The sequence below is a fragment of the Serinus canaria genome, chromosome 19, assembly GCF_022539315.1.
Source record: "Serinus canaria isolate serCan28SL12 chromosome 19, serCan2020, whole genome shotgun sequence".
NCBI lineage: Eukaryota > Metazoa > Chordata > Aves > Passeriformes > Fringillidae > Serinus > Serinus canaria.
Genome location: NC_066332.1, coordinates 1,685,709 through 1,712,552, shown reverse-complemented (window position 1 = coordinate 1,712,552; position 26,844 = coordinate 1,685,709). Strand labels below are relative to the sequence as shown.

At 56.0% G+C, this 26,844-nt stretch overlaps 2 protein-coding genes across 4 annotated transcripts; both read left to right on the top strand.

The window, feature by feature from the left end:
- Positions 1-215: 215 nt before the first annotated feature.
- On the top strand, positions 216-19,374 carry DHRS11 (dehydrogenase/reductase 11). The gene is made up of 7 exons (XM_009094826.4): positions 216-347; positions 8,863-9,072; positions 13,147-13,241; positions 14,026-14,155; positions 15,379-15,471; positions 16,059-16,124; positions 16,787-19,374. The coding sequence occupies exons 1-7, from the start codon at positions 216-218 to the stop codon at positions 16,826-16,828; spliced, it is 768 nt and encodes a 255-aa protein (XP_009093074.1). The 3' UTR covers positions 16,829-19,374.
- A 1,059-nt stretch (positions 19,375-20,433) lies between these two features.
- On the top strand, positions 20,434-26,548 carry MRM1 (mitochondrial rRNA methyltransferase 1). 3 transcript variants are annotated; one of them, XR_007779166.1, is made up of 5 exons: positions 20,435-21,164; positions 21,667-21,760; positions 22,268-22,388; positions 23,799-23,960; positions 25,770-25,891. XR_007779166.1 is itself a non-coding variant. In XM_030233498.2 (5 exons), exons 1-5 carry the CDS (start codon positions 20,518-20,520, stop codon positions 26,047-26,049), a joined length of 1,032 nt encoding a protein of 343 aa, XP_030089358.2. In that variant the 5' UTR covers positions 20,444-20,517; the 3' UTR covers positions 26,050-26,548. The 3 variants fall into 3 exon arrangements, 2 of the variants coding, with proteins under 2 accessions (XP_050837894.1, XP_030089358.2); XM_030233498.2 differs by lacking the exon at positions 23,799-23,960 and adding an exon at positions 26,000-26,548 and having other exon boundaries at positions 20,444-21,164; positions 25,770-25,889; XM_050981937.1 differs by lacking the exons at positions 23,799-23,960; positions 25,770-25,891 and having other exon boundaries at positions 20,434-21,164; positions 22,268-23,792.
- Positions 26,549-26,844: the final 296 nt, after the last annotated feature.

The following is a 26,844-nucleotide window of genomic DNA, read 5'->3' as shown; positions in this document are numbered from 1 at the left end:
CGTGGCTTCCCATGCTGGGGAGCAAAACCCCCAAACCCCACTTGGAGCGGAGCCCCTCAAACCCAGCGCACGGAGGACATGTCCCCATGGGCGTGCCGTGTCCCCGGCATTCAGGGGCGTGTCCTGGGCGTGTCCCCGGGGCGTGGCCGAGGGGCGTGGCCGGCGGGCGGGCGGCGCTTTGTGCGCGGCGGCGGCGGCGGGGCCGGGCCGGGGCCATGGAGCGCTGGACCGGCCGCGTCGCGCTGGTCACCGGCGCCTCCGTGGGCATCGGCGCGGCCGTGGCGCGGGCGCTGGTGCAGCACGGCATGAAGGTGGTGGGATGCGCCCGTAGCGTCGACAAGATCGAGGTACCGGCGGTACCGGCGGCGGGGCGGGGGCCGCCTCCCCACGAGGCCGCGGCGGAGCGGGGCCGCTCCCGGCCCGGCCGGGCGCTGACACCGCCCGGGGGATGCCCGGCCCCGGCCGCTCCTGGTCACCGAGCCCCTGCAGCGGGGAGAAGGTGCCCGAGCGAGGAGCGGGGTCGGTTTTGGGGGTTTTTTTTTTTTTTTTTTTTTTTTTTTTTTTTTTTTTTTTTTTGAGTCGCTTCTTATCGAGGTTAAAAATAGCATCTCCCTCGCCGGGAGCGGGATGGGGCTGCGGGCGCTCGGGGATGCGAGCTCGGGAGGCAGGGCGTGCCTGGGAGTTGGTGTTCGAACAGGCTTCGGTCCTGCCAGGAGCATCTCCACAGCCCCGTCAGAAACCTGATGGCGCTGCCTTGAGAATAAAGATGCTCAAAAGAAATGTTTTCTCGGGATCCTTGTTGTGCGTCGGTCAGCTGTGCCTCGCAGGGGCTTATTTACCATTTAGGAAGTTTCCTCTGAGAGTGGAAATAAGTTTTAGTAATTTTAAATATTGCCATCCTGGCTGTTTGGAGCTGAAGGAGACCCGTGCGATATCCAGGGTTGTGTTTCCCTGGCCCAGGTGATAAGGGCTGTGCACAGCTGACTGCGCGGGGGACAAATGGTCCAAAATTCATGGAAACCAAGGCTCGACATCGGCGGCGTTGCTAAAGAAATGCTCGGGAAAAGCCGAACTTTTCCCTTTTTTCACTGCGTATCACGGAGCCAGGGAGAGTGTGACCCCTAAGTGTGACTCGGTGCGCTGTCCTTTGGGGCCGCTGCTGATTTGGACTTGCAGCGTTTTGGTGCCGCGCTCTGAGGGAGGGCTGAGCTCTCCAAAGGCTTTCCTTGGGCAGCTGGATGTGCTGCAGCCTCGGGGTGCTGGCAGAGGATGCTGCAAAGGATGCTGGTGCTTCCCATTCCCCTCCAGAAAGTTATTTCCAATATTGCTGTTTCCAGTAGCGCCCTTATCTTGGATCTTGTTCTGGAGTCTTTTCTTTTGGGAAAGAAATCAATGCAGCTTGTGTTTGCCTTCCTTGCCCAACCTTTCCTGGCCACAATGCAGCGTGGCTTTAAAAACGGGCAGTGCTGTGAGGCTTTGTGTTTTGATTTGGATCTGCACCTGGGCGATCACTCCTGTATTGATGATTGATTGATTAATTGATTGATTGATTGGTCGGGATTGCAGATGTGCCGGGCTGCTCCCCGGCGCCCTGTGCTGTGTCACACACGTGTTCCCCCAGCAGCTGATGTTTGTCCCCTCGCTGGGACCCGAGTGTGTCTGCAGGGCTGTCATTTGTTTTGCTGGGTGTCTGGACTGTGTTTTGCTCCGCTGCTATTCTGGGTTTATTTATTGTCGAGCATGTTTCCTTAACGAGGAAGAAAATCCCAGCGGTGCTGGAGCGTGGGGGGATCCAGGGTCACTGTGGGAACAGCTCTGTCACCTCCTGGCTGCCAGGGATGCTGTGGGAACTTTGTACCCAATCCTGCTTCAGGGCAGGGCTGTTCATGGAGCTGTCCTCCAGGAGACTCACCTTGAGGCTTTTCCTTTAAAAAATTTAAAATAAACCAGGAAGATATCCAGACTTGGAAGTGTTGAGCTGGGGATTTGATTGGGGGGGGATTTGAGGGATGCTCTGATGGCTGGAGCACAGTGATGGAGGGAGAGGGAAGGGGAATGTGAAGGAGCTGAGGGTTTGGTGATGCCAGAGCATCACAGCCATAGTTAATTGTGGCATCCCAGGGGGTTTGGGTTGGAAGGGACCTTATAAAGCATCCCATTCCAACCCCCATGGGCAGGGACACCTCCCACTATCCCAGGGAAGCTTGACATGGACAGAGGGCAAACAGCAGGGTGTAAAACCTGGAATGCAGAGCTCACTCTGTAGCCCAACATCACATTTCATCAAAGTTCATGAAGGTCACAGGTTTTAAGGTGAAATGCTGGAACCCTTGTGTAAGGTGGTTTTGTAACCTCCAGCTAACTGAGAGAGCAGGTTGTCTGGTGGGGATTTAGCTCGGGCAATAAATGCTATGTCAAGATTTCTTAATCTCTTGGAAAATCAGATAAGGGCTTGAGGCAAGATAACGAAGGATTTGCAAAGTTGCGTGTTTGGCATTAAACCCCTGTCACAACTCCAGTGCTCTCTATTTGCCTTTTGATATAAAAATGTTAATGGCTCACAGAAAAAGCCCAAAACTGCAGAAGGATCTTTTTTTTTTTTCCTTCCCGTGGCTCCACTGGCCACATTTCCCTCTCTGCTCCAGAGCAGCCTCGTGCTCCCACTCCTGCTGCTGCTGCAGACTCTTTGTGGGGGTCATCAAACAGGAGCTTAAGCAGTCAGACATCGAGGAATAAAATAGAATTAAACTGGCTGTATTTCCCTTCTGCATGCCAGGAGGTAATTCTGGTTGAAGGCTTGTTTTAAATGCAGAGCCTGGAGGTACTAACAGCTGTCAAGGACTTCTTGGCGTGTGCTCAGAGAGCCTTTGCTGCTCTCCAGACACCGCCACGCCTTCCCAGCCAGGAGCTCTCAGGAGGCAGCCAAGTGTTTCTAGCAGCTTGGAAGAGCAGCTTTTTTGGGGGGAAAATGCTCTCACCCTCCCAGGGACCCCCCTTGCTGCTGCTGGGGTCTCCAGGGTGCAGAGACTCGCTGAGATTTACAGCCACAGCCACTCGGGTGCTCCTCAGCTTCCCCCTGCTCCTCCTCGTGTTTTCCAGGAATTTGTGTTTGGTGCCTGGCTCCTTGCAGCAGCACAAGAAAAGGGGAGAATTTGCACATGCATGGGACAAAATGTTCTTCCTGCCCTCGCAGCTGGCAAAGCCCTCTCTGGTCTTTTATTCAGTGAGATATGTGAGGTTTATTTTGCAGGGTTTTTCCCCAGGGTGGGGAAGACTTGGGAGGGTTTTCCTGGCTCAGAGGGACTCTGCAGTTTTTCCCTGGGAGCACAGGAAGGCAGGAGACAGGGAGCTGTTTCCAAGGGGTTTGCAGTGATGCTGGTACTATGCTTTTTTATAATTAAAATTGGTTTATTTTCTGTTGCTGGCAGGTGCTCTCCCTCCATCCATGGTGCCAGAGCCCTGGAGCTGCAGGGAGGGACATGCTCCAGGTGGGACAGTCCCACCTGCTCCAGGCCACTGGAAATCCTCCAGCAGCTTGGTTGCCTTGCTCTGGTGTGAGCAGGGACACCATGGATGCCCTGCTCCAAAGGAAATCCATTTTTCCCCCCTGTCTTTGCTGGCGTGCTGAGAGCAGAGCCGTGCAGGAAGCAATAAATGTGACTTAAGAGACAAGGTTTAACCAGTTAATTCCAATGCATTTGTGACAGGTATTGATCAAAGGTGACATTTATAACCAGGGCCTGCTTTGTCAAGGTTAGATCTTGCTCAGGAAACCGCCTTTGATAAGCTGAGCAATTGATTGCAGCTTGGAGCAGCCCGGGCTCTGAGGAGGAGGAAGGAGCTGAGTCTTCCTCCTGGGATCTGAGCATCCATTTTTGGCCTCTCTGGTCACTTCCACCAAGGGAGGCTCTGGACCCCGGGGCTGCTCCTAGGAGGGTAATTAACAGGGTAATTAGCAGCTGGTTGCAGAGTGTGGTGTTTAATTCCCTGCAGGCAGATCAGTTGATGGTTTCCAGGTCACCTGGTTCCCCTTTGGCATTTTGTCTGTCCCTGGTGGGTCTGTCCCTCTGCCCAGCAGCTGGCATGGGTTTCCTGGGCTGTTCCCACAGGTTTTCCCCATTCTGAGCAGGATCATCCCGGGGCATGGTGCCTGTGGAGTGTGAGTGACCTTCAGAGTCTCCTTGGCCCTGGCAGGGATTGTTCTGTGTTTGGGGATGGGGGCTCAAGGCCTCTGAAGGGCTTTTATTGCCACTTGTCCCTGACCAGATCCTGTCCTGATAAACAGCAGACATCCCATAACTGCTGTCAGAGTGGGGGGAACAAATCCACCTCTGTCCTCCTGGAAACTCAGGGGGTTTCCACCAGGGTGGATTGCTCCTCTTTCTCCCCCAAAAAGTGCTTTAAGAATGTGACTTTGCAGCAAGCCCCCTTCCCTGCTGCCCTTCTGTTCCCTGGGGTTTGCAGGGGAGCAGCAATGCCACGCTCAGAGCCCCAGAAATAAACAATAACTGAGCCTTTCCTGGGGTTTTGGAGCTGGGATGGGGCTGTGCCGTGCCTCAGTTTCCCCTGTAAAACCTGGCAGCTGTCCTGGGAAGGTGGGAGGGCTGTGCAGGAGCAGAGCTGGACCCAGAGGGGAATTTCTGGCTGGTTTTGGGTTTGAGGAGAGTGCCCAGGGCAGGGAGGTGTGAGGAGAGCTGCCACAGTGGTGTTTTTCCTGGAGCATTCAGGCTCTGCAGAAAGCAGTGGCTGTGCCCACCTGGAGTTCCTCCCTCTCTCCCGTGTCCTGGTGGGCAGTGCCAGGGGGCTTTCCTGGCTGACAGCAATTCCAGGTGGGTTTGTGCCACCCTGGCTCTGTGAAGTGCCACATTATGCTGTTGTACTGCTATTAAATATTAATTAAAAGCAGCTTCAGACGTGCCAGTCGGTGGAATGGGAGGTTTGTAAGCCCCCAGTTTTCTCTCCCAGCCGTGGTGTTTTTTGTCACAGTTTTTCTCTTTCATTTCCCTCGGATAGCCAAAGCAATTGGGGTGATTTTGGTGCTTTCCCAGCGGGTTCCTGGTGCAGCTCTGTGTTCAGGCAGGAGCTCAGTCAGTAGGACACTGTGGTGGGTGGCAGGTTAGATTAAAAATCACCCAGAGGCTTCTTCTGCCTTTCATCTCCCTGGGCTGAACGTGCCTGAGGCTGATGGGAGGCTTTGCCAAGGAAAGCCCCACTGGACTCCTTCCTTCCTCTCCCCCCTCCTTAGAGCCCCTTAACATTTTTATCTCAATTGTTCTGTGGAACCATTTCACCAGGGCTGACTGTGGGTGCCCCAAATGCACAAAGAGCATTAACCCTTTCAGGGCAGAACTGGAGCTCTCTGAGCACAGCAAACCCATCCCATACAGGAGAGGCAGCCCCTGGCTGTCCCTTTCCAGGCATCCAGGGATAAATGGTGTGCTGCAGAGGTGCTGGAAGCATCCCAGGCTTTGGAGCAGCCTGGGACAGTGCAAGGTGTCCCTGCCCATGGCAGGGGTGGGGGCTGAATGATCTTTGAGGTCCCTTCCAGCCCAAACAATTCCTATTTCAGATTTCCATCCCCACCTGCTGGACTTGCACCGGCCTCCTCCGTGTTGCTGTTGCGCCACCTGGTCACTCTCAAATTGTTGATGGAATCTGGAAAACCAGCTTTTCCCCCTCTTTTCTTTCCCCCTGGTGCACCTGGTGAGCTCTAAGTGGGATGAGCATCACTGGAGTGACTTAATGGATGCTCTGAAGAAAAAAAGCTCCAGAGTAGCTCAGAGTTGCTTTTCAGAAGTCTCTTGCAAACTTGCCTGCAGTTGATGTTTCTTTGAAGAGCCTGTGATGGCTCTTTATCTGGAGATGGCTGGAGCACAACCCAGCCCTGCCTGGGTGTCAGCAGTGTTCAGCACTGGCTTTTCAAAGAGAATTTGTTAGCACAAGTGCAGCCTGAGAGATGAAAGGATCCCTGCTGGAGGCAGCCAGACACCAGACAGGGAAAGAAAGGTTTTGAGAGAGATTTGATTTCCCTGGTCACTTGTGGAGAGGAGCTTTTCTTCCAGGGTGAAAATCCTTTCCCCTGGTGTGGCTGGGAGCAGAGGAGGGGCAGTCCCAGCCAGAATGCTCAGCTTGGAGGGACCACGTGTGCTGCAAGCTCCCTGCTCCAGCAGGCTCATCCCAGAGCAAACCACAGCCCTTGATCCCTCTGCTCCTTCAGCTGGGTCTGCCCTGAGCAGGGAAAGGTGGAATTGGAGGCAGAGCAGTGAGACACAGCCCCGTGTCCCTCTGGGCTGTCAGGGAGCATCTCTGTCCTTTCCTCTCCGTGTTGGTGGCCCCTGTTCCCTCCAGCCAGCTCTCCTGGCTCGGCTCCTGCTCTGGGAGACTCCTCCCCACCCCTGTGCTCGTGTTTCTCATTTCTGGACATCTTTGGCATTCCTTGATTCTCACTCTCACACCAGTTCATGGTCCTTTTGGCCCTTTTTCCCTCCTGTGTGTTTCAGGAGCAAGGCTCCATCCCTGGAGCAGTTTAGAACCTTCCAGCAGCCCTTCCTGCTGCTGTGAGTTCCCCAAATGCTGCTCTTGCAGATTTCCCCTCCCCTCCCCTGCTTTTCCAGCGTGTGCTCCAGTGGTGGAAAGGAATGTATGGAATGTATTCTCCCACTCCTGTCAGCACATCACCAACGAGGTTACCTGCATGGCCAGGTGAGGCAGCCCCAGGAGGGCACAGAGGGCTGGGATTCAGTGCCAGGGGCACCTTTGTGCAGGCAGGGATGCTGTCAGCCAGCCCAGCAGGGCTCTCTGGGGATGCTGCTGGCAGGGATCGATTCCAGCTCCACTCAGCACGTCCCTGCCCTCCCTGCCTGGTGCTGTGAGAGCAATAATAATCATTCCTGTGTTCTGCAGGGCCTTCCCTGAGCTGGCAGCCAGGCAGGAGAGCAGCTCCTGCACCACAGCTCAGCCCTGGGCTGGTTCTGCCTTGTGGTCCATGAGAGCTGCTGGGGTTCGGGGAAGGTAAAGCAGCAAAGCTGCACTCCCTGCTCAGGGCTCTGGTCCAGCTCTGTGAGCTCAGCTACTGGGAAAGGCTGAAAATAATTTACCAGGCAGCCCCAGAGTGCCTCATTTAGCAGAGAGCCCCAGAATGGTTCAAGTGAACATGGTTGGGGTGCAGGCAGGGCTGGGCAGGAGCTCAGAGCTGCCTCCATGTGCCATCACTTCCAGGGGATTCCTGGCCTGGCCCTGGCTCCTCCTTTCCTGCAGTGCTGGGATGCAGGAGGAGCTGGGAGCAGGGGCAGTGCTGGGATGCAGGAGGAGCTGGGAGCAGGGGCAGTGCTGGGATGCAGGAGGAGCTGGGAGCAGGGGCAGTGCTGGGATGCAGGAGGAGCTGGGAGCAGGGGCAGTGCTGGGATGCAGGAGGAGCTGGGAGCAGTGGGAGCAGCCCGTGGTGGCAGGAGCAGGGCTGTGCTGCTGAAATGTCACCGCTGGTGACACTGCCAGGGCCACGTGTCCCAGGGATTTGGTGGGCATTTGTAGCCAGAGTCCATCTCCCCTCAGGAGCCAGACATCATGTGGCTCCTGCCTGGCGCTGGGAGCTGTCACTGTCACTGTCACTGTGTGTCACACTGGGGAGGAGATGCTGCTTCTCATTAGTGTCAGGGGTAAAGGGCACCCTCGGGGATGAGCTGGCAGCTGGCAGCAGCTCCTGGTTGTGCATCACCCAGCCTGACAAAAGGTTGGGCTGTTTGGAGTCATCCCTGGCCATGGCTAACGAGGAATTGTCCTTTGCCAGGGTGGCAGCCTGGTGCCAGGGCAGCACTGATTTCTATTTTTGATTTCTCTTTTTGATTTCTCTTTTTGATTTGTACTTCTGATTTCTATTTTTGATTTCTGTTTTTGTTTTCTATTTTTGATTTGTACTTCTGATTTCTATTTCTGATTTCTATTTTTGATTTCTATCTTTGATTTCTATCTTTGATTTCTATCTTTGATTTCTATTTTTGATTTGTGTTTTGCCAGCGCTGCTCACCTTGAGCAGGACTGCCCAGGGTGATGGACGGGCACTGAGCCTGTCCCAATAACTGAGAGGCTGGAACTCCCAGCTTCTCCTGGATATTGCTATCTCCTTTTCCTCAATCAGCATCACAGTGATCCTTCCCCAGTGCCTGCTGAGCCCTGAGGTGTTGCTTTTCAGGAAGTGCCTGGATAAGCTGCTCTGTGGGGAGAGGGGGCTGATGGCTCTTTCCATCCTTCTGCTGGCTGGTTTTCCTTCTGGCTGTATTTTCCCCTCTCTGCTGTCTGTTTTTCCCCTTCCTTGTGGCTGTTTTTCCCCTTCCTGATGGCTATTTTTTCCCTCTCTCTGCTGACTGTTTTTTCCTCTTCCTGTTGGCTCTATTTCCCTTTCCTTCTGTCTGTTTTTCCCCTTCCTTCTGGCTGTTTTTCCACCTTCTTGCTGGCTCTATTTTCCCCCTCCTGCTGGCTCTATTTTCCCCCTCCTTCTGGCTCTATTTTCCCCTTCCTGCTGGCTGTTTCCATCCTTCCTTTGGGCTGTATTTCCATCCTTCCTTCTGGCTGTTTCCCCCTCTCTGATGGCTGTATTTCCCCCTCTCTCCTGGGCTGTTTCCCCCTCTCTCCTGGCTGTATTTCCCCCTCTCTGCTGGCTGTTTTCCCCCTCTCTCCTGGCTGTATTTCCCCCTCTCTGCTGGCTGTTTCCCCCTCTCTCCTGGCTGTATTTCCCCCTCTCTCCTGGCTGTATTTCCCCCTCTCTCCTGGCTGTTTTCCCCCTCTCTGCTGGCTGTATTTCCCCCTCTCTGCTGGCTGTTTTCCCCCTCTGATGGCTGTATTTTCCCTCCTGCCTCTGTCTCCTAGAAGCTGGCAGCTGAGTGCCAGAGTGCTGGCTACCCAGGCACGCTGATCCCCTACAAGTGTGACCTGTCCAACGAGGAGGAGATCCTGTCCATGTTCTCTGCCATCAAGACCCTGCACCAGGGGGTGGATGTCTGCATCAACAACGCGGGGCTGGCCCGGCCCGAGCCCCTGCTCTCGGGGAGGACAGAGGGCTGGAGGACCATGATAGATGTGAGTATCCCTGGGCCACTTTTCTGTCTCTTCTGGCCACCAGCTCCTCGTTCCAGAGCTGAGGATCTGCTCCCCAGCCTGCTCTGACAAAGCCCAGTTGTGCTGCTTGGGGAGGGGAAGGACATCCTGAGCCCTCACCTTGGAGGATGGAGTCACAGCAGCAATTTTCCTTTAGCTCACTGGCTTGCTGAAGGGTGAAGAGCCTCCCTTTTTCTTTTTTTTTTTCCTTTATTTTTCCTCAATAAAGCAGGAAATGGAATGCCAGGCACTGGGGTGTGCAGCTAATCCTGTTAGTCGTGGCAGTGGTTTGTAGAAATGGGCAGATTCTTTTTGGCTTAAAAAGCTGTAATGCTTTTTGTCTTTACAGCTTGATTTTCTGCCCCTAATCTGGTTAGGGCTGGGTGTGAGTGAGAGGATTTGATGTGCAGCAATGGGAGGTGTGCACAGGGCCCATCCCATTGACAGCTCCTCCCTGGGTCCTCCTGCCCTGAGGTGCTGCTGGGCATCTTCTGTGGCTTCTCCTTTTTTTGTCTTTATGTGGGGGCCCTTTTCTGCACAGAGCAGTGGCAGCCACAGCTGTGGGACCTCAGGGTGGTTTGGGTGTCCTTGCAATGTCTCTGGCCAGTGAATGCTGGATTTTGGTGTGATTTCCCCTCCTGTGCCACCTTCCCTTGTGCACAGAAACGTTTTCCTCACAGGAGCAGGAGTGGAACTCAGGGCTGGGAGCAGCCCTGGTGGCACCTCCAGCAGCTCTGGGAGCTTGCCCTGGTGAAGGGAAGGAGATGTCTGAGGTGTCTGAAGGCTCAGGAGCTGTGTCCAGCAGTGGGGTCAGCTGGGAGGTGTCAGCTCCCCTGGCTGCTCCTGTGCTCTGTGTGAAAGAGAAGCACCCTGAGACCTCAGGCTCCTGCTGCCGGGCCAGGAGCTGCCATCTCCTGCCTAATTAAGTTCTTGTTAGGATCCTGGCCGGCCTGCTGGCTGCTGTGGCTGCAGCCAAGGCCACCTGAGCCCAGCTTTGTGTGCCCAAGGAGGCTTCTGTGGGCTCCCAGCCCGGGTCACTGCAGCTCCCGGCCCCGTTGCCATGGAGGCTTTGTAGAAAATGCACTGAAGTGTCCCCTGGCAGTGTCCCCCCTAGCAATGCCCCCCCTGGCAGTGTCCCCTGGCAGTGTCCCCAGCAATGTCCCCTGGCAGTGTCCCCTAGCAATGTCCCCCCTGGCAGTGTCCCCTTGGCAGTGTCCCCCTGGCAGTGTCCCCCTGGCCATGTCCCCCTGGCAGTGTCCCCCTGGCAGTGTCCCCCTGGCAGTGTCCCCTGGCAGTGTCCCCTAGCAATGTCCCCCCTGGCAGTGTCCCCTAGCAATGTCCCCCATGGCAGTGTCCCCCCTGGCAGTGTCCCCTAGCAATGCCCCCCCTGGCAGTTGTCCCCTGGCAGTGTCCCCCCTGGCAGTGTCCCCCATGGCAGTGTCCCCCATGGCAGTGTCCCCATGGCAGTGTCCCCCCTGGCACTGTCCCCCTGGCAATGTCCCCCCTGGCAGTGTCCCCTGGCAGTGTCCCCTGGCAGTGTCCCCCTAGCAATGCCCCCCTGGCAGTGTCCCCTGGTAGTGTCCCCTGGCAGTGTCCCCCCTAGCAATGCCCCCCCTGGCAGTGTCCCCTGGCAGTGTCCCCAGCAATGTCCCCTGGCAGTGTCCCCTAGCAATGTCCCCCCTGGCAGTGTCCCCTGGCAGTGTCCCCCCTAGCAATGTCCCCCCTGGCAGTGTCCCCTGGCAGTGTCCCTGTGTCCAGGCGCCGTGGCAGGGCTGGGGGGCTCTGCAGGGTCTGCCAGGGCACCCCAGCCCCAGAGCAGCCCTGGCCAGGCCCCTGTCCCTCCCAGGGAGGGCTGCCAGCACCTTCCAGGGGCCGCTGGGCTCTGCAGAGCTGTGTGGCAGCAGGGAGCTTCTTCCCCAGCTTCCCTGGAGAGCTGGGAGATGCTGTGGGAGAGCTCCTGGTGTGGGGCTTTTCCCATCCTCTGGGCTGCAGGATGGGAGAAGTTTCCCAGCAGCCATCAACCCATCGATTCTGGAGGCATTAGGGCCTTAAATTAAAGGCTTTTTTTTTTTTTTTTTCTTTCCTTTTTGGGAAATTGATTTTTGCTTCCATGCATTTTTTATGAGCTTCGAGGCTCTGCGTCCTCCCAGATTCCCCTCTCAGTATCCTCCTTCTTGCTATCCATCTAACAGTCAAAACCATGTTGTAATTTACTTTTTCCTCTCCTTTTCTAGTGTTCTGGCCCTTTGGGGTGGTGTTACCCTCTAGTGGCCTTTGGAGAGGCCCTTGGGAGAGGCTGCTCCAAACAGGAGCTGCCTGGTGGGCTGGGGCAGGCAGGGATTTGTTGGTCAGGGAGGGTTTGGCACCAGCAGGTCCAGGGTTTGACACCAGCAGGTCCAGGGTTTGACACCAGCAGGTCCAGGGTTTGACACCAGCTGCTTTTACACCAGCCAGATCCGTGTCCCAAAGCCCAGGGCCAGGCTGCAGGGTGACTCCTGCCCTCCCTGCTGTGGGATCCCCAGTCCTGCCCCTGCTCTGGGCTCCCCCCCAGTGCTCAGGGGCCCTTGTGCTGCCTCCTCTGCTCCTTTTCTTCCTGGCACAGCCCGGGTGGATTCCCAGGTTAAAGATTTATCTCTGCAGCCCCGGGTGTGATGGTGAGGAGCCCAGCAGTGCCTCTGCCTGACCAAAGGGCACTGGGCTGGGGGTGGTGGCTCCTCTGGTGCTGCCTGGCTGCTCCAGGGTCAGATTAAAGCCCTCTTGATCTCTGTTTATCTCTAAGCCAAACCCCTCAGGGATGGCCTCTGGCAGTGAGTGGGGAATAAGGACCAGACAAAAGCAGTGACAGAGATCTGACCCTGCTCCTCTTTGTGCTGCTCAGTGATTGCCTCTCCCAGCTCCATCCCTTACAAACCTCTCCTGCCTGTCCTTTTGTCCCAGTTATTCTGCCCCATTCTTGTTCTTTATTTTCCCAGGGGTGATCCCCAGCCCTCTCCCATCTCCATCCCTTGCTGTCCTTGTGGTCTCGTTCCTGCTGCTCCACTGCCTTCTGATTCATCAGAAAATCACTTCTTCCTGCAGGCTGCACCCTCTGCAGTGTGTTCAGACCCTTCTGGGCTGCTCATTTAGCTGGCAAAGTGACATGCTGTCACCCAGGACCTGCCAGGGGATGCTCACATCCTTTCTGGAGGCCTTCAGCAATTCCCTTCCAGATCTGAGCCCCCTGAGCAATCAGCCCTGCTGCTGGGATTGCTGCTCAGCAGTGCTGCAGCCCCCTGGGCCCTCTGCATTCCAGCTGGCAGAATTTCCTCACCTTTGGCTCAGGACAGGCTGGAATGCTGTGCACTAATGCTTGTGCAGGTGGCAGGACCGAGTTTAGCCCAGCCAGGGCAGTGCTGGTGCAAAGAGCAGGAGCCTGGAATGCTCTGGGTCCTGCAGGGCTGGGAAATTGCCACTTGGGGCTGGGGCAATGTCAGCAGGCAGGGTCAGGGACAGGGACAGGGACAGGGACAGGGACAGGGACAGGGACAGGGACAGCTCCCACAGCCCCAGGATGAGTTGCCCACTCTGGGCTTCCCCATGGCACCAACTGAGCTTTGCTTCCTGTGCCTGGGAGCTCTTCTGGTGCCTCCTGTGAGCTGCTGGCGCTCTGCCAGGCAGGATCTGGGGATTTCCTCGTTAACGAGCTGACCTAATTACCTGCTGTGAGTGCCCTGCCAGCTGCCCACACCCCGGAGTGCTCAGTGAACCGGGGGCTCCTGCCTGCAGTGCTGCTCTGGGGAGGGCTTTGCTCTCCCTTCCTTGGGCTTTACCCTCACCCCTGCCCCTAAAACAACCAATTCCTTTTATTTCTGCTCCCTCTGGGTGTCTGTGCACCCCCTGCCCCCGTGGCTGCAGCCCCCAGCTCAGCTGTGAGGTGTGAGGATGAGCCATTCCCTCTTTGGGTTTTCCTGGGAATTGCTGGGGACAGGGACTGGAGCTGATCTCCCAGATTTTGGGCACACAGGGGCTGCCAGGCAGGGCTGCTGGCCTTCATTTGTTCTTCTCTTCTCCCCCCAGGTCAATGTGATGGCCGTGAGCATCTGCACCCGGGAGGCCTACCAGTCCATGAAGGAGAGAAACATCGACGATGGGCACATCATTAACATTAACAGGTGTTAATTTGTACATTAACAGGTGAACAGAGGGGTTTGGGGTCAGCCTGGGGGTGTCTCCTCCTCCCTGCCTCACAGCAAGGGGTTCAGCACTGGAGCTTGAAGCTTGCTGGGGTGCTGATGGGGTTTCCTGAGGATTGTGGGGGTTGATACTTCAATCTTAGTCTTTGCTGGTCTAGAGGGAGGAAGACCAAACCAGGGAGAAAGGGATGCCCCAAAAGAAGGAGAAAGGGATGCCCCAAAAGAGGGAGAAAGGGATGCCCCAAACCAGGGAGAAAGGGATGCCCCAAACCAACGGGATAAGGATGCCCCACCAACCAGGGGAAATATGCCCAACCGGGAGATAAGGATGCCCCAAACCAGGGAAGGATCCCCCAACAGGAGATAAGAGCCCCAACCAAACGGGAAATGATGCTCCAAATGAGGGAGATAAGGATGCCCCAAACCAGGGAGAGAAGGATCCCCCAAACCAGGGAGATAGGGATGCCCCAAACCAAACCAGGGAGAAAAGGATGCTCCAAATGAGGGAGATAAGGATACCCCAAACAAGGGAGAAAGGGATGCCCCAAACCAAACCAGGGAGAAAAGGGTGATGCCAACCCCTGCTGGTGGGGCAGGGCTGACATTTGGTTTCTGGAGCTGCTCAGGGAGGTCTGGCTGTGTCAGAGGCGCTGCCTGTCCCCGCTGCAGCCCCGTGCCAGCCCCCAGGGGGTTCATTGTGGTGCCCTGAGCGCCCCGGGGTCCCTCCCAGCTGCCAGCAGTGCCCCCTGTGCTCTGTCCCCAGCATGAACGGGCACAGCGTGGTGCCCCAGTCCGTGGTGCATTTCTACAGTGCCACCAAGTACGCGGTGACGGCGCTGACCGAGGGGCTGCGGCAGGAGCTGCGCGAGGCCAGGACCCACATCCGAGCCACGGTGAGTGCCAGGGCCCCTCCCCGTGGGGAGCAGCCAAGGGCATCCAAAATTGGGGCTCAGCACACAGGAGATCCTGGGGAAACTGTCCCAGGCAGGATCAGGAGCTGTGCGAGGCCAGGACCCACGTCTGAGCCACGGGGAGTGCCAGGGCTCCTGCCCTGTGCCAGCCATGGGAAACAGCCAAGGGGATGCTAAAATGGGGCTCAGGACTCTGGGAATGGTCAGGAGATCTTGGGGGAACTGTCCCAGGCAGCATCAGGAGCTGTGCGAGGCCAGGACCCACATCCAACCCAGGGTGAGTGCCAGGGTTCCTGCCCTGTGCCAGCCACGGGGAACAGCCAAGGGGATGCTAAATGGGGCTCAGGACTCTGGGAATGGTCAGGAAATCCTGTAGGGAACTGTCCCAGGCAGGATCAGGAGCTGCACAAGGCCAGGACCCACGTCTGAGCCATTCTGAGTGCCAGGGCTCCTGTTCTCCCTGCCCTGTGCCAGCCATGGGAAACAGCCAAGGGGATGCTAAAATGGGGCTCAGCACCCTGGGAATGGTCAGGAAATCCTGGGGGAACTATCCCAGGCAGGATCAGGAGCTGTGTGAGGCCAGGACCCACATCCAACCAACAGTGAGTGCCAGGGCTCCTGCCCTGTGCCAGCCATGGGGATGCTAAAATGGGGCTCAGCACCCTGGGAATGGTCAGGAAATCCTGGGGGAACTATCCCAGGCAGGATCAGGAGCTGTGTGAGGCCAGGACCCACATCCAACCAACAGTGAGTGCCAGGGCTCCTGCCCTGTGCCAGCCATGGGGATGTAAAAATGGGGCTCAGCACTCTGGGAATGGTCAGGAGATCCTGGGGGAACTGTCCCAGGCAGGTTGGGGCATGGAAGGTCTGGGAAGGGATTTTTGGGGTGCACAGAGTGGGCAGTTGCTTGTTGGAGGGGTCACATCAACAGAAGGAGGCACTCAGCATGGCTGTGGGTGCTCAGTCAGAGCTTTTCCATGTTTTCCTTTGCTTCTCTGTCCCTCTGGGCTGCGAGGAGGGAAGTGCCCACCAGAGGTACCTGCCACAACGATCAGTAAGGCCTGCTCACTTCAACTGGTCCCTTAGAAATGGGTGGGAAAGGAGAATAACAGAAAAAAACGAAATATCTGGTTTAAAATTCTTTTTAACTGAAGAGGAATTACAAATCCTATTAGGATGTGCTCTGCTTTTTTTTTTTTTTCCAGTGTATATCTCCAGGACTGGTGGAAACAGGATTTGCTTTTAAACTCCACGATAACGACCCTGAGAGAGCTGCTGCCACCTACGAGAGCATTCGGGTAGGACCTGGAGGGCTGGAAGCAGAGGGGAGTGGCTCTGGTTGTAATTGAGCATTTCTCCTGGCCAGTGGTTCCAGAGAGTGCCCAGTGCTCTCCAATCTCAGCCCTCAAACCTCAGATTTTCCTCTGGTATTTACACACCGTGTAGGTTTTCATTTGGGTCCAGTTTCCAGCTCCTGTTTTTCATTTTTTCCTTTTGTTTTGATGCTTCTGTCAATAAGTGTCAGTCAGCTCTGCCATTCTGCAGGCTGGGACTGCTTCATTGCAGAGAAGGTGGGACAAGCAGAGTGCCAGCACAAGGAGAAGTGTTTTGCAGGTGGGATTCCTTGGGAATTCCTGACGAGGATGGCACTGCCTGACCTGGCAGAATCCCTGTGCCAGCAGTGGGATTATCCACAGCAGATTATCAGCACCAGACACATCCTTTGTTACATTCCCGGTGCCCAGGGTATTTCCTGCTTGCCTGCACCTCCTGGACACGCCCCAGTGACACTGCCAGACCTCATCAAGGATGGGCAGGAGGGCAGGGATCCCCTGGGCAGCTCTGGGGGTGCCCTCTGACCGAGAGCCCCTTGGTTTTGTTGCAGTGTCTCAAGGCTGAAGACATGGCCAATGCTGTCATCTATGTCCTCAGTGCCCCTCCTCATGTCCAGGTAGGCTGGGGCTGGGGCTGGGGGAGCTCAGGGCTGCCCTGGCCTGGCTGATCTGCTGCTGGATCAGCTGGGAGCTTAGGGAGCCTGTGCTGGGGATTAGCAGGGATCACGTTTGTTTACACTTCCAGCTCTGGGATGGCCCTGCTCAGGGTGTGGGATGGCTCTGGGATGGCCCTGCTGGGGCTCTGGCCCTGCTCAGGGTGTGGGATGGCTCTGGGATGGCCCTGCTGGGGCTCTGGCCCTGCTCAGGGTGTGGGATGGCTCTGGGATGGCCCTGCTCAGGGTGTGAGATGGCTCTGGGATGGCCCTGCTCAGGGTGTGGGATGGCTCTGGGATGGCACTGCTGGGGCTCCAGTGCAGGGCTCCAGGGCAGGATTCCTGTGCAGGATTCCAGGGCAGGGCTCCAGTGCAGGATTCCAGATTCCAGTGCAGGGTTCCAGGATTCCAGATTCCAGTGCAGGGTTCCAGGATTCCAGTGCAGGATTCCAGATTCCAGTGCAGGATTCCAGTGCAGGATTCCAGGGCTCCAGTGCAGGGTTCCAGTGCAGGATTCCAGTGCAGGATTCCAGATTCCAGTGCAGGATTCCAGTGCAGGGTTCCAGGGCTCCAGTGCAGGATTCCAGTGCAGGATTCCTGTTCCATCCCCCGCTGGTCTCTTGCAGATTGGGGATATACAGATGAGGCCCACGGAGCAGATCTCGTAGCAGGATGAGGAGGATGAGGAGGATGAGGAGCACCATGAGCAGCACCGTGCCCACTCCACCTGGAGCCCTCTGGCAGCCCAGGCTTCCCTCAGCTGGCTGGCAGCGTTTTAATCAAGTACCAAGGATCATGTTTGAAGAATTATTTTTCTCTCCCTCTCTCTGAGCTGGTGCTGGTGCTGAGCCAGTTTGAAAACAAAAAAAAAAAAGAGCCACAAACTCGTAGTGGGTCTCTTTCTCCCCCACTCCTTTCTGAAACTGCTTAAGAGTAAAAATGTGTTTGGAAATAATGCAGGGAAGTGGTTTGTGGAAGATTGTTTGTCTCCAGGCTGGTTTATTCTTCATTTTGCTTTCTTTTCGAGGTTTGTTTGACCTTAGTTGCTGATGCTGTGTGTGGACCTAGGTGAAGTGGCACAAGATGTTTGCCAGCTTCAGTGTGCTGAGGGTTTGAGATTTCCAGTGAATGAATCCATCTAATATTCCGAGTTTATTTTCATCAGGTTGATTACTGGTGGTGGTGATGCATGTGATATTTTCCATTTCTTTTGAACTCCACTGCCCTAACCCCAGTGTACAGCCTCCCCCAGCCCTCCTTTCCCCTTCACATGACTCATGCCTGCCGAGTTTGAGGAAGTATAAATGTGTGTGCTTGATATTTCTCTTTTTTTTCTAGCTAGGTAAATAGTTGGAGGAAAAGCACCTGTCCCTGTGCAGGTTAGGATGATAATCTAGGTGGCATAGTTGCAGTAAGAGTGAGTTGTTTGGTATTTTTAATAAAAACTAAACGTGTGCTGTCTTGTGACCACCTCTATCCTTGGTATCATCTCCCACCAGCACTCTCGATGTTCTCTGTGTGATATTTGCATGCATTGACACTTTTCTGGAAACGTGGATTGCTCTGGTGCTGTTGAGATGCTGGTGCTGAGGAGCTGGCAATGGTGGAAGTTTATTTTTATGTAGAGACACAAACTCTGAGAGAGGGAGAGAGAGAGAGAGAGAGAGTGGAGCGAGCCATGCCAAAGGTGTCTGGATTTGGAGGGATTTGCAGGGGCATTTTGGCCACAGAAAGCTGCAGGGGAAGGCTCTGGCTGAGCTCTCGTGCTGGTGCAGCCCCAGTGTTTGGCTCTGGGTTCACTCTGAGTTGAGGGAGAAGAGAATTGGCCCCAAAGCAGAGCTGGAGTTGTCTGGAGACCCTCTGCAGGGAGGTCTGTGTGTGCCCAGCTCTGCGCGGAGCTCTTGGGCACGTTGCCTTAAGATTGCAGACCCTGTCCAGCTCCTGCTGGGCTCCAGAAGGTCAGGGAGGGTCAGAGAGAGGACAGAGAGCCCGGGAAATCAGGGTTGGATTGTTTGGCTTACACCAGGAGAGCCCTGGGAGTTCACCTGTGTTACCCCTGCACGAGGGAGAGCAGAGCTGGGCCAGCGAGACACGAGTTCAGCTCCTGTACAGCCTTGGGCAGTCACTTCACCTCTCTGCCTCAGTTTCCCCGTCTGGAGAATGGGGATAACACTCACCTACCTCACAGGGGTGTTGTGAGGACTCACAAGCTTTTGTAAAGCACTTTGACAGGCGCTGTGTAAGTGCTGAGTGTGGATATTGAAGTATTATTATGAATCAAACCTTGTGATACCTAGAATTCCTTGTGCCAAAGGTGAGCAGCTGGAGGAGGATGCAAGGAGAAAACTGGCAAAATGTTCCTTTCACCATGGCAAAAACAAAAGGCAGTTTGCCCCCTTTTCCCCCCCTTTTTTAACACATGATGTATTCTGTCCATTCTCTCCATTCACCAGTTTTTACTGACGAGTGCACCTGGATTTGGCTTTTTAATTTATTGAAATCCCTGCCCCTTGGGAAGCCTTGCACTGCCCTGCTCCAGGGTGCCAAGGTGGTGCCTTTGTGTGGGTTCCCAGCAGGTGCCCTGGGCAGTGTGTTCCATCTTCAGGAGAAGGTGATTGAACTCCTAAAGAGGCCAAAAAAAAAAAAAAAAAAAAAAAGAATAAAATTGAGAAATTAGGAACTTCTGAGCAGGGATGTGGGCAGCAGTGGTGAAACGTGGAATTGTGGCAGCAGCTGTGTGCAGAGTTCACAGATGTTGAAATGTGTGGCTGAGGAGGGCCAATACATCTCCCTGTGCTGTAAAAGGAGGATTTGGAGAGAATCGTTTGAGGTGCAGAACCTTGACAAAGGGTTTGTCCGGGTACTTGCTCCCTGCAAACACAACCTGGCAGCCCTGCATCCTTGGAAGTTGTTTTATTTTTTTCCCCCAAGAACATTTGTAAGTCTCTAAAATCTCCTCGAGATGATGTGCAGTATATTTTTCCATTTGAAGTGTGGTTTTAGGGGATCATCCCTGCTGCCTGTTAACCTCCCCCATAAGGAGGGCTCCTCGGGTGGCCTTGGTGGCACCTCCTGTCACCTTCCTGGGATGAGATGGGACCCCACTCCGAGGCAGTGAAACCCCTCAAACGCCAGGATCAGTGACCTGTGTAATTTATCCGTAGCTTTCTATTGTGAACTGTAAAATAAAGAATAAAAAGAGAGGCACACTGTGGCTCGTCTGGGGCGTGTTTTGTTATTTTTGTGTTAAAACTGAACAGCCTTTTGGCTGTTCACACCCAGAGTTTGTTTGGGGAACGATCCAAACAGAATCCTTCTCTTTGGGGTCTTTATGGGGAAAACCAGAATTTCTTTCCAGAGCTGGACAGCATCCAATTGTGTTGGGGGTGACCTGTGGGGGTCTGGGGTGACCTGTGGGGGTCTGTCCGGGGGCAGCTCTGGGATGCTCCGTTCCTGGGCTGTTCCCAGTACTGGGGGTCACTGCGGTTCCCTGTTCCTGGGGTGTGTCCGGGGTCATTGGGGCTCCCCATTCCCGGTGCCCGGGGTCTGTCCAGGGACTCTGGGGTTCCCCGTTCCCAGAGTCTGTCCGGGAGCTCTGGGATGCTCCATTCCCATTCCCGGTGTCTGTCTGGGGTTACTGGGGTTCCCTGTTCCCGGGCTCAGTTCGGGAGCTCTGGGATGCTCCGTTCCTGTTCCCGGGCTCTGTCTGGGGTCACTGGGGCTCCCTGTTCCCGGTACCCGGGGTCACTGGGGCTCCCCGTTCCCGGTACCCGGGGTCACTGGCTTTCCCCGTTCCCGGTACCCGGGGTCACTGGCTTTACCCGTTCCCGGTACCCGGGGTCACTGGCTTTCCCCGTTCCCGGTACCCGGGGTCACTGGCTTTACCCGTTCCCGGTACCCGGGGTCACTGGCTTTCCCCGTTCCCGGTACCCGGGGTCACTGGCTCTCCCCGTTGCCGGTACCCGGGGTCATTGGCTTTCCCCGTTCCCGGTGCCCGGGGTCACTGGGGCTCCCCGTTCCCGGTACCCGGGGTCACTGGGGCTCCCCGTTCCCGGTACCCGGGGTCACTGGCTTTCCCCGTTCCCGGTACCCGGGGTCACTGGCTTTCCCCGTTCCCGGTGCCCGGGGTCACTGGCTTTACCCGTTCCCGGGCTCTGTCCGGGGGCTCTGGGATGCTCCGCTCCCGTTCCCGGTGTCCCCGCCGGCCGCCAGGGGGCGCTGCCGCGCGGGGCGTGCCGCTGCCGCCGGAACGGGAGCGGGGCCCGCGCGCCTGCCCGCCCGCGGCTCCGTGCGTCTGCCCGCGGCTCCGGTGCCCCGCCGAGATCCCCGCCCGGCCCCGGCCGTTTCCCCCCACGCCATGGAGCGGACCCTGCGGCTGTGCCGGGCCGGGCTCCGGTTCTGCTCCAGCCGCGGGGCCGAGCAAGGAGCGCCCCGAGGCCGCGATCCCCCCGCGTCCCTCCCGCAGAGCCCGGGGGCCGGGCAGGGGTCGCGCACCGGGCGGGAGCTGTGGCGGGCACAGCAGGACCCGCCCCGGGCCGGCAAGGGGAAGGGACCGGAGCGAAAGGCGCCGGCCCTGGAGAGAACCAAAGGCTCGGAGATCCTGTTCGGGGTGGCCCCGTGCTGGCTGGCGCTGGCCCGGGCGCGCAGGGCGCTGTTCCGGCTGTTCCTGAAGGAGCAGCGCGGCGGCCCCGGGCGGCCCCTGAGGGCCGAGCTCGCCCTGCAGGCCGCGGCCCGCGGGGTGCCCGTGCTGCACGTCCCGGGCCGGGCGCTGGACACGCTGTGCCGGGGCCGGCCCCACCAGGGAGTGTGTCTGGAGGCGGCCCCGCTGCCCTTCAGGAGCCTGCGGGACGCTGAGGAGCCGCGGCCGGGCGATGGAGAGAGCGGGGGCCGGCAGCTGCTGTGGCTGGTGCTGGAGCACATCCAGGATCCCATGAACCTGGGGGCACTGCTGCGCTCCGCGTACTTCCTGGGGGTGGACAGAGTGGTGGCGACCCACAGCAACAGGTACGAGCCACAGAAACAGGTAACGAGCCACAGAAATAGGTAACGAGGCACAGAGAGACACACAAACAGAGACAAACAGGTAATGAGACACAGACACACAAACAGGTATGAGACAAACAGGTAACGAGCCACAGAAACAAACAGGTATGAGCCACAGCAACAGGTACAGGCTCCTCCAGCCCCTCCTTTCCTCCCAGACACGTTTCCAGGCTGCATCACTCAGCTGTTGTTTAGGGAGATTTCTGGGGCTGATCTCTGGAGCAGGATTTGGGATGTTGCTGCTCCGCAGGCAGGCTGTGGGATGTGGGATTCCAGGCTCTGCCTGGACTCTCCTTGTTTAACCCATTTTGTGTTACTGTTGTCCTGCCTGTGACCTGTTTCCTGGGTTAATCCCTGAGCCCTCCTGTTCTCCATAGGAAAACACACCCATGTAGTGAGTGGGATCTAAAAATCCACCTGCACTTCTCTCGTGTGACCCTTGTCCATTCTTTTCCCCTTGCAGCTGCCCCTTGACTCCCACAGTGAGCAAAGCCAGCGCTGGAGCCATGGAGGTCTTTGATGTGTACAGCACAGATGATCTGCAGGGCTTTCTGAAGGTACACTGAGCCACTTGAGGGTTTTTTTTTTTTCCTTTTTTCAAGAAAACTCGAACACTGCAGGTATGACATGGAGGGGAGGCACAAGGGGAGCCTTGAGTTATTTGGGACACCCCCAGCCCCATTCCATCGGGTAGGGGGAGAGGGTGGCTGTTTTTTCTGGGAGCTGGAGGTACCAGGATAATCCTGCAGCTCTGGGGAGGCCGGGCTTTGTGTCCCTTCTCCTCGGGACATGTGGCAGAGCAGCATCCCGGGGCCCAGGCACACGATGGCAGCATTGGGCAGCCTTTGGAGCAGGGAATGGAGGAGGAACCAGGGATGGGGGGAGCTGCTGGGAATCTTTTTTTCCCTGTGCAGTGAGGTGTGAGAGGGAGCTCTTTGCAGGCAAAAATTTAAGGCGTGCCAAAAAAAAAAAACCCTAGACAGCTTAACTGAAAATGTAAAAAATAGAGTGCTTGCATTCTAAGCTTGAGTATTTGGCAATTCTGGATTTCTTTCCTTTTCTAGGCTAAGAGGGCAGAAGGCTGGGACGTGGTGGGAACAGCCAGCAGGCCTGAGGATGTGGAAGGTGTTCCTGTCATCAGCTGCTCGGAATTCCGGTGGGACAAACCCCTTATTGTAGTGATAGGTACTGCCATTTGCAGAGCTGGCTGGGGGATGCTTCACTCCAGGGCTTCTTCCAGGTCTGGAAAAGAAAATCTGAGAGGGAATGATGGAATTGTGTGGCTGTGGATGAAGCAGGGACTGGGAGGAACAGGGGGAGCTGAGGGGGCTCCCAGCAGGAACAGTTTGTGGGTGCAGAGTTCAGCAGCTGTGGAGGGTCTGGGGGCAGTTTTGGTGCCAGGGCAGTCAGAGGGTGGGGTTTGCTTTGTGTTCTGTGTTTTGATCTGTGCTGGAGCCCCAGGTGTGGATTTTCTGTGGTGGTGAGCCCCAAGCTGAGGGAGAGCCCTGGAGGTGTTTGCTCTTCCTGCACAGAGCTGCTCAGGGAGGGCTGTGCCACATTTCCCCTTAAAAACCAGGAATGTCTGGTCTGGGAAGAACCACCAGGGGCTGTTGCTGGGCATGGTCTGGCTACAAAGCTGGGCTTTGCAGTCACCCCTGGGAGCAGTCAGGGCACACCTGGGAGAGGGCAGGAGGTGCTGGCTGTGGAGCAGGAGCAGAGGAATCTCCTCCCTTTTGAAGCAGTGCCTGCCACTTCCCTGAACACTGCACTGGGCAATTCCTGCAGGGAATTCTGCCCTCTCTCTCACCTCTTGTAGGCACAGTTTGGACTTGTGCAGCCTCCCAGAAGGTGAAGGGAAGGGGAGTAGCAGCTCTGGCAGCTGGAGAAAGAAATTCCCCCAGGAATGCAGCTCCAGGCACCTGTGTGTGGCTGTGCCACGTCCCCCACTCCCTGTCACCTGGCACAGGAGCTGGCTGGAGCTTTCACACTTGGAAGTAGAGCCCTGCTGGCCACGAGCCAGGGAGGGGCTGTCATCCTGCCCCGTGCTGGGGCTGGCTTGGCTCGGAGGATATTCCTTTAATTAAAATGTTTATTGAACTCCTGCAAACACTGACAAGACAACGCTGCAAATCTGGCATCTCTGCAAGATGTGTGGAGCTGTATTCCAGGGGGAGCAGGGAGGCTGGCAGCTCTGCTGATTGCCCACAAAGAAATGCATCCCACAAACGGCGACAGCAGCCGGGGAGAGGCAGGGGCTGGGAGCGGCAGCAGTGTCGTTACCTTGAGTTATGAGAGATTTCTCCAGGAAAAAGTCCAAATATCCTTTTGTCAGGGGAGATTGGAGGCTGATTGGTAGATGCATGAGGAGAGCTCCCGGACCTTGCAGCAGTAATGATTTCAACTCTCTGCTGAGCACTAACTCTTGGCTGAAAAGAAAATTGAACATTACGGGGCTGATGCTGGGCTTGTTGGGAGGAACGTCCTGGATGTGAATATGGAGCATTCCTGCAGCTGCAGGGAGCAGCAGAGATAATTCAGCCTGGGATTGAGCTCCCTGGCACCACACAGATTGTCTTGTAAGTTAAGCATTTGCAGGCTGCAGTTCCCTCTCCTGGCATCCTCGCTGGCTTGGCAGAGAGTGATTTGGACAGTCCAGCTTAATGTTGTCTGCACTGGAGTCATTGCTGGAGGCGACAGACAGCTCAGACTGGGAGCCTGGTGCACACAGGAACAGATTGGGAGCACTTAGATGGCTGAGTAAGAAGAGTTTCTGGGTAATTTGTTCTTCTTAGACCTTCAGTCTTTAGCTCGGGGTTTAAGGCTCCTCACAGAGCTGGTGGTTTTATGGAGGTGCTCATTTTGCATATTTTTCTGCTGCTGGATCTGAATTTCCTGCACTGGGAACTGCAGTTATGAGTGGTGTTAATTGTAAATGGGGCAGGAAGTGTGTTTTGTCATTTCTCCAAGCTCTGGTCTTTGAGCTCTGTCAGTGAGGGACGAAGCTGAGAGGTGGAAGTTAAAGATCTGAAGTGGGAAGTGTTTTGTTCACCAGTCTAAACGAGGATTTAATCTGATTCAGTCAATACTCCCTCCCTTGTGTCACACTGTGCAAATCTTTTTGCCCTGAATTTATCTCTCCTAATTATTTTAAGCAGCCAGGGCCATAAAAAGCTTTGTAAAAGCTGGAGGCAAAATTGGTGCCTTTATTGGGAATTGTAAGACCCTTATCAGGAGCAGGAGAGGATTTCTCCAGGAGCCATTGCTGCTGTCCCAGCTGGAGAGTCCTGTGGGAGTGTGGCTTGGGAGGCTCAGGAGGCAAATACCACAGTAAGGTGTAAAACCTTTCCAGGGTTTCCTGAGCATCCCTGGAGCAGTGGTGAGGAGAGAGGCAGGGCCAGGGGAGGCCTGGCTTTGATTGCTGGTGTCACCCTGTGGCCTTGGATGAGTCCCCCAGGCCCTGTGTGCACTGCTGGCTTACAGCAGCAGGGAGAGATTGGTCAGGATGGGCTTAGGGGCTTCTGAGGGCTCACTGACCCCAGCCAGAGGCTTTGGCCATGACTGATTGCATCTGGGAAGGTGATGCAGGATGCATTACCCAAAGCATCCTCTTCTTACCCAAAGTGCAGCCCAGTAAAACATGAGGGGAAAAAACCCACCTGGGAATGATGGCATTTCCCATCCCTGTGTGCTCAGAGGGATCAGGGTGCCCTGGCAGTGCCATCCCACACTGCTGTGGGGCTCAGCCAGGCCAGGGCAGGGGTTGTTGGAGGGGTGCCACATGCTGGGCCTGTTTGCCAGAGGTGTTTGGGATGAGCTGGCCATCCTTGCAGCCCTGGAGCTGCCTGTGCTGCTCTAAATAACAAGAATAAAGAATTCTTTGGGGAGCCAGGCGGGCTGGGAGGTCCAGGGCCCTCTGCATTTTCACCTGTCTGCACACAGCATTGTTTAAAGCCTCTCCCTTTCCATTTCCCTTTGTGACAGTGTGAGTCAAACAACTACTAATGACCTGGGATAGATTTCAACTCTGTTTCACCAGTGTATCAGCCCAAACATATCAGGGCTGCTGCCTGGTTTAACAACTAATCAATTGAAGCCTCTGGTTAAACTGTCTGCATGCACAAGTTGCACCCAGCCCGTGGGGTGTGTGTGTGTGTGTGCTGGGAAGGCTGGAGCTGTCACTGGCTGTAGGGATGTGGGATTTGCTGGAGCAGAGCTGGCCTCTGGCCCCTTGGCTGCCTTGTCCCTGTGCCAGCAGCCTGTGCCCACGGGGAGCTCTCTGCTGGCACAGTGGCTGCTCCTCGTGGGGTCTCTGTGCAGCTGTGTTGCATGGATAGTCCTCAAAACCTCTTCAGGTGCTGGGGAGCAGATCCAGGGAGGGCAGGGAGGGCAGGGAGGAAGGTGCCAGGCCCCCCTCTGGGGCTCAGTTCTGTGTGGGAGCTGGTGAGGTGGCTGAGCTTGGGGAGAGAGTGTCACAGGGACAGAGCACCAGCAAGACCTGCTCTGAGGAGGGAAGGGAGGTGCAGTGCTGGGAGCTGAGCTGAGCTGAGCAGTGTGTCTGTCCTGCAGGCAGTGAAGGGGAGGGCCTCTCCCTGGAGAGCCAGCTGCAGTGCCAGCAGATGCTGGCCATCCCCCCCGGCAGGGCGCTGCACCCCGGCCTCGACTCCCTCAACGTCTCCGTGGCTGCAGGTGAGAGCAGCTCTGGGCACCAGCCCCAGCTTCTGCATTCAACAATCAAAGGCCCACTGAACGGTTTTCTTGTGTTTTGAAAAAATGTATTTGTTTTTGCTTTCCTGCAGGTATCCTCCTGCACTCCATCTGCAGCCAGAAACGCAGGCAGGGAGATTGAAATCCTCTTCATGTGCTGGAGGAGGCTGCTCAGTGTGGATATGGAAATGCTCTTCCCAGGGTCTCCACCATCACTGTGACTTGCAGGGAGAGCCCCAGAGACCTGAGCTGCACTTTGGCTGCTGCAGAAGCCACCAGATCCCTGACTTGACACCAAAGGCAGAGCCCTGCTGTTGTAGGTAACACCTGGAGGAGCAGCTGTGGGAAGGCAGGCAGGCCTGGGAGCAGCCAGGAGAACACCCAGGGATGGCTGCCAGCCCTTGTGCACTGGGGACTTTGTGCATCACTTGAACTGTGGGTGAAAGTGCCCTGTGCCCTCCCCCTGGGCAGCAGCTGCTGAGTACCAGCTGTGCCTGGGAACCACTGGAGCTGGTTTTTCTTTTTTTCTTCTTTTTTTTTTATTTGGTTGTAAACCAGGTGTGCAGCCCTGCCAAGGGCTGGCAAATGTCTGGACTGGGGGGAAAATGGAGCCTGTGGAAATAAAGCTTTTGTAAAGATTGGTTGTAGACTCAAATTAATCCATTTTGTGTCATATAAATCCAGAGTGCAATTAGTCCTTCAGGTGGGAAGAGGGATCTAGAGCTCGTTTCCTTTCCAAGATGGGCTGATCCTACTGAAGGCTGAGGTGCCCCAGGACCACTGTCCTGCTGGTGGCACTGGGGTGGCTTCATTTGCAGCTATCCTGCTTGAAAAACCAGGCTGGCTAAATTATTGAGAGCCAAAAGAATGTTATCACTTAGCACCTTAATTATTTTATTTAGCTACCGTGGCCCTTTGCATAGGATTCCTCATTAAC

Bases quoted from the DNA above. Each gene is read 5' to 3' on its own strand.
- MRM1 (XM_050981937.1), top strand. From the start codon at position 20,518: ATGGAGCGGACCCTGCGGCTGTGCCGGGCCGGGCTCCGGTTCTGCTCC. The intron at 21,165-21,666 runs GTACGAGCCACA...TTCCCCTTGCAG, and splicing joins GTGGCGACCCACAGCAACAG to CTGCCCCTTGACTCCCACAG. The intron at 21,761-22,267 runs GTACACTGAGCC...TTCCTTTTCTAG, and splicing joins ATCTGCAGGGCTTTCTGAAG to GCTAAGAGGGCAGAAGGCTG.
- DHRS11 (XM_009094826.4), top strand. From the start codon at position 216: ATGGAGCGCTGGACCGGCCGCGTCGCGCTGGTCACCGGCGCCTCCGTG. The intron at 348-8,862 runs GTACCGGCGGTA...TCTGTCTCCTAG, and splicing joins GTAGCGTCGACAAGATCGAG to AAGCTGGCAGCTGAGTGCCA. The intron at 9,073-13,146 runs GTGAGTATCCCT...TTCTCCCCCCAG, and splicing joins GCTGGAGGACCATGATAGAT to GTCAATGTGATGGCCGTGAG.